The sequence below is a fragment of the Loxodonta africana genome, chromosome 18 (assembly GCF_030014295.1).
Source record: "Loxodonta africana isolate mLoxAfr1 chromosome 18, mLoxAfr1.hap2, whole genome shotgun sequence".
NCBI lineage: Eukaryota > Metazoa > Chordata > Mammalia > Proboscidea > Elephantidae > Loxodonta > Loxodonta africana.
Genome location: NC_087359.1, coordinates 52,627,356 through 52,632,335, shown reverse-complemented (window position 1 = coordinate 52,632,335; position 4,980 = coordinate 52,627,356). Strand labels below are relative to the sequence as shown.

General features: G+C 42.1%; 1 protein-coding gene across 1 annotated transcript; it reads right to left on the bottom strand.

Annotated features, from left to right (window-relative positions):
- Positions 1 to 1,377: 1,377 nt before the first annotated feature.
- On the bottom strand, positions 1,378 to 3,117 carry LOC111751759 (C-C motif chemokine 3-like). Its single transcript, XM_023553483.2, has 3 exons — positions 2,949 to 3,117; positions 2,480 to 2,594; positions 1,378 to 2,010 (listed from the first exon to the last, which is right to left on the bottom strand). Exons 1-3 carry the CDS (start codon positions 3,022 to 3,024, stop codon positions 1,920 to 1,922), a joined length of 282 nt encoding a protein of 93 aa, XP_023409251.1. The 5' UTR covers positions 3,025 to 3,117; the 3' UTR covers positions 1,378 to 1,919.
- Positions 3,118 to 4,980: the final 1,863 nt, after the last annotated feature.

Below are 4,980 nucleotides of genomic sequence, written 5' to 3'. Positions count from 1 at the left end.
CCCAGGCTACTTGATCTAGTCTAAGTGAAATTCACTTTCATCTCTGATAATGGCATAGAGAGATTATGGAGAAAGGGAATATTTTAATTTCTTTGAAATAGAAAAATGTTTGCTTAATACCCCTAAATGTTCAGCATATGCTTGCCTTTTTCTCATTCATCTGTTGTTTTCAATGAAGGATATTACTTCTCTGTCAATCATATGCATGGCACATTCCTCCCCTCCCCAGCCCCAAAATTGTGGGGAACAAGTGGAGCTGTTCTGGAGTTAAAACTTCATTAACATATATTTCTTCCCATTTGTTCTCAAGCATTAGGAACTATTGCTTCCCTCTGACTTCCTGAAATTTTTTGTAGAGTAATGCAAGATGTTGAGAAGGCTTGCCTTGTTGCAATTTTTCTAAAGAGATGGTCCAATAATTGGGGCCAAATATATGCTCCAAGGTGAATAGAACCTGGAGATAGCAAGACAGGCCCCACCATCTTCACTCCCAACCCCTCACTTCCTCCAGTCTATATTATTAAAGATTGGGGAATGGTGCAAGGAGAGAAAAATTGATGCTGGTACAAACTGCTGTCACTCCTCTACCCAATGGAACCAAGAGAAGGGATGTATCTTGGAAAAAGAGTCATGTGTAACAATTTGTCTGCAAGGAGGGAAGAACTTCTGTTCATTCCCAAATTGAGATTTCTGCATAACAGCAGGTATGTTGTTAGGCTTACAGCCTATTGGCACAGGCGAAAAGGCAACTGGCAATAAACGGCTGGGTAGGAAGACTTTGTTGCACTTACTTTTCAAGAAAGAATAAATTTCCTATAGATCAAGTGATGTACTAGAAGATAGAGCTGTCTGGCCATTACCCCACCCAAGAGGATGGTCTTTGCTTATCTGGAGTAGACTGTCTCTTATCAGGGAGCTGTGCATTTCTGATAGATATGGTCTAGGTAGAACACGGGCTCATCGAGGGAAGCTTTCCTGGTGGTTAATTAAGATTGGGTCTTGAACTCTGGTCTGTAAGTTTGATTCCAACACTACTAGCTGTGTGACCTTGGGCAAGTTTTTTCAACTCACTGAAACCATTTCTTCATATGTCAGATGGGAATTAAGAGTATATACAAAATGACACTTCGAAGGCTAGAGAATGCCTGTAAACCTCTTAGCACAGACCATGGCTCATAGGAAGCTCTCAAAAACTGTTAACTTGTATTCTTAAGAAAGCTTAATTTATAATAATGCATGACAGAATGTCTTACATTGGTGTTCATTTAAGTGGTGGACTTTCCCGATACATACAAATTTTTCTTTTTAATAGTTAGCTTTTTTTTTCAGTCTATAGGGGATGTATCACCAGTGTAAAGTCTGTTGTAATTAGAATGGCACTCATCCTCTTTCTCTTGTCTTCCCTTCCTACTCAGATGTCCCCCCTAATCATTCCCTTTTATTCCTTTCAACCATTGAAATGGATTTTTTAGGAAAACAAAAACAATGGAATAACCATATGTCTGAGGTTTACTTAAAAACATGAAAAGTATCTTTATTGTTCTGGCATTTTTAGCAGAGTAAAGGGCTCAGAAAAACTCAGTAAGCATCTGTGGATGGATTTGGTTCAATGTCTACCTAGAGAGAACAGCAGGATCATTCTAAATATGAGTCAGCCACTGGGACTCATAGCCCAGTGGGAAGGGATGGTGGGGATAAGAGGATGCAATAAGATTTCTCAGAGAAAACATCCAAGGAGTAAAACAATTTAGAATATTTAAATGGCTTGCATAAACTAAAGTTATGAAAGATTTTAGAGTATGGTTAGTGAAAGGAGGGACCTATAGGAGAAGGACATCTGGGGTTATGAGGTTATTCCCCTAGTTCAAGTTCCTGCTCCCCAGTCTACCCACCCCTCTAACTGGTTTCTTCTAGACAACTCAGGAATTCTGCTCCAGGTCCCGGACATATTTCTGCACCCAGTCGCTCCTGGGATTAGCACAGACATGGTAACCCTTTTTGGTGAAGAAACTGTGGAGAGAGCAGAAGTATCATATAGAGAAATGAGTAAGGACATTCTTGACTAATTATGACTCCTTCCTCCCTCTTCAGGTCCTGGGAGACTCAGGACTAGTCCATTTTATCAAGGAATCATCCCCTAAACCCCAGGGACCCCCAGTCCTTCCCTGAGTGATTTATGGGGACTCTTTCAGGCCACCCTCTTTCTGCTGTCTGGTCCTCTCCTCTCTTCCGTCTGCTTTCGGAAGGGTCACTGTTGGCTCCCTGCAGGCCCCAGCCATGTCAGGAAACAGCCCAGTGGCCTCTCTCCCTGTGTCCTGTGCCCATACAGGTCTCCAGAGGGATGGGCTTTCCTAGGATGGCTCCTTACTTATCAGCTGGTTACTTGAGAGCTGCTCCTCACCTCAGCTTCTATGGACACTCTTTCCTGATGTGTCCTGCCTGTCTTTTCCCAGGGACAGGCAGGGAAACAGATACTTACATGACACCAGGCTTGGTGCACTCGCTGCCGGTTTTAAAATAGGCAATCACAACTTTTTGGGGTGGTGGCCGGGAAGTGTAGGAGAGGCAGCAGTTGGATGGAGTGTAAACATAATCTGTGAGGGAGCAAGGGTAACAGGAGTCATTGCTGAGGAGAACAAGTAGCCCTGAGAGAACCAGGAAGAAGTAGAGAGAGGCAGCATAAATCAGAGTTGAAGTTTTGGGGAAAAAGGAGCTGCTTCTGTATATTTTTTTTTTTTTCTGTAAAGATCACGGCCAAGAAAACCCTATGGAGCAGTTCTACTCTGTGACTCATGGGTTTGTCATGAGTCAGAATTGACTTGACAGCACAAGAGAAGCACAACAACAATTTCATATGGGGAGTCTCAGGCCACAGCCCTTGGAAGATGTCTGATTTCTGGCAAGAGTGTGGTGAACGACTGTGAAAGAAAACTGAACAACTGACTCACTTGTTTGAGAGGAGTCTTGGAAGCCGAGGACCAAGTTGAAGAGGAGGATGAAGAGGGCAGCCACGGAGACCTTCATGATGCTGGACAGGCAGAGAAATGTGGGCAGAGCTGAGCAGGTCCTTGGAAATGCACTACTGCTGACTTCCTTCTGGGATCTGAGCTATCTCCCCTCCTTCTTATAGACATCCCTGGGTCACAAGACATGGAAGTTGAAGGTGCCTAGGCAAGAAAATTTTAAGCATAATTGTGTCATGTGAATTACATTACCCAAGGTTGCCTATGGTTACCAGAGTTTAAGGGACACACAAGAATGGCTTAGCTGCTTACTTGGTTGGGGTGTTTATGAGGAAGTTTGTTCTCCAGATGGGTGACTGGAATTTGGAATCATGCTTAGCTGTTTCCTCCTCACATGATGGGTATCTCTTTAAAGTGAGAATTCACAGCCTCCTTCCACAGGGCAGAACATTCTGATGGATTTCCGCAATTGTTCTGACTGAATAAATGCGACATGTGCAATGATGCCACTGAGCCTGGAGAAGCCTAAGCTAAGCTTAACTGCATCTAAATGGACAGACATCTAGGTGTGGTTGGGACGTATGGTAAAAGTAGGGTTAGCCTTCCAGTAATGGCTTCATTTACTAAATATTCACCGTAGGCCTACAATGAGGTCACTGGGCTCAGCACTGGATGAGGGTTAGCAGCCTTAAAAGTATTCATACTCTTTAAATCAGAGACTCCACTTCTCAAAACCTATCCTATGGAAATGAACCTACAAATGGAGACAGTTTTAGGAACAGTGTGACACAGCTTATTTTTGATCAAATAGTTGGTACCAAACTACATATTCTACAATGGTGGTGTTGGTGGCGGGGAAACAATAGTTGCTATTAAATTGATTCTAGCTCATGGAGACTCTGTGTGTCAGAGGAGAACTATGTTCCATAGGGTTTTCAATGGCTGATTTTTCAGAAATAGATTGCCAGACTTTTCTTCTGGGGTGCCTCTGAGTGGACTCAAACCTCCAACCTCTCCATTAACATTCAAGCATGTTTCACTGTTTGCACCATCCAGGGACTCTACAATGGTGGCATGATAAAGTAAACCAACTGCTGGACCATTAGGCACCCTCTTAAACAAATAGAATGAAGTGCAAATACTTCATTTTTAGTATTAAATATTAACAAGCAAGATGAAAAATTTCATAAGTAATTTCATTAAAAAAAAAACCCAAAGAGAGTGAAATAAAACCTTAATGGTGGTTTTGTTTGGGATATTAGGGATTTCCTTTTTAATGAGATGTAACAGAAATATGAACACACCACAAGTGTAGAGCTTGAAGAATTATTACTAAATGCACACAACTGTGCAACCACTGCTCAGTTCAAGAAACAGAGCAATAGCCTTCTCTGGTGCCCTCTCCCAATCTATACCCTCTCCTCTTTCTTCCAGTTTTACCACTATCCTGACATCTAGCCTCACAGACTATCTTTGCCGGTTTTTTTTGTTGTTGTTGTTTGTTTATTTTCTAAACATATGTATATATATTTTGGGGTGAAAATACACACAAAAAAACATATGACAATTGAACAATTTCTGCGTGCACAAGTCAGCAACACTGATTACTTTCTTCAGGTAGTACAGCCATTCTCACTACCTTTTTCCAAGTAATCCCACCACCTTTAACACACATTCAATGCACCTTAAGCCAAAACTCCTTCTTTCTCCCTCCCTCCTGCCCCTGGTAACCACTAATAATTTTTGGTTTCTACATATTTTCTTGGTGCCCTGGTGGTCCAGTGGTTAAGAGATCGGCTGCTATCCAAAAGGTTGGCTGTTTGAATCCACCAGTGGTACCTTGGAAACTCTACGGGGCTGTTCTACTCTGTCCAGTAGGGTTGCTAGGAGACAGAATCGACTAGAGGGTAACAGGTTTTGTTTTTTGACTCATATATTTACTTATTTCATATAAGTGAGATCGTACAGTGTTTGTCCTTTTGTGACTGGCTTATCTCTCTCAATATGAGTTTTTGAA

What these genes read in the sequence shown, in the direction of transcription:
- LOC111751759 (XM_023553483.2), bottom strand. Translation starts at nt 3,024, where the DNA reads ATGAAGGTCTCCGTGGCTGCCCTCTTCATCCTCCTCTTCAACTTGGTC. An exon ending in CCAAGACTCCTCTCAAACAA is followed by an intron (nt 2,595 to 2,948) that starts GTGAGTCAGTTG and finishes GCTCCCTCACAG; the next exon opens with ATTATGTTTACACTCCATCC. An exon ending in TGCACCAAGCCTGGTGTCAT is followed by an intron (nt 2,011 to 2,479) that starts GTAAGTATCTGT and finishes CTCTCTCCACAG; the next exon opens with TTTCTTCACCAAAAAGGGTT.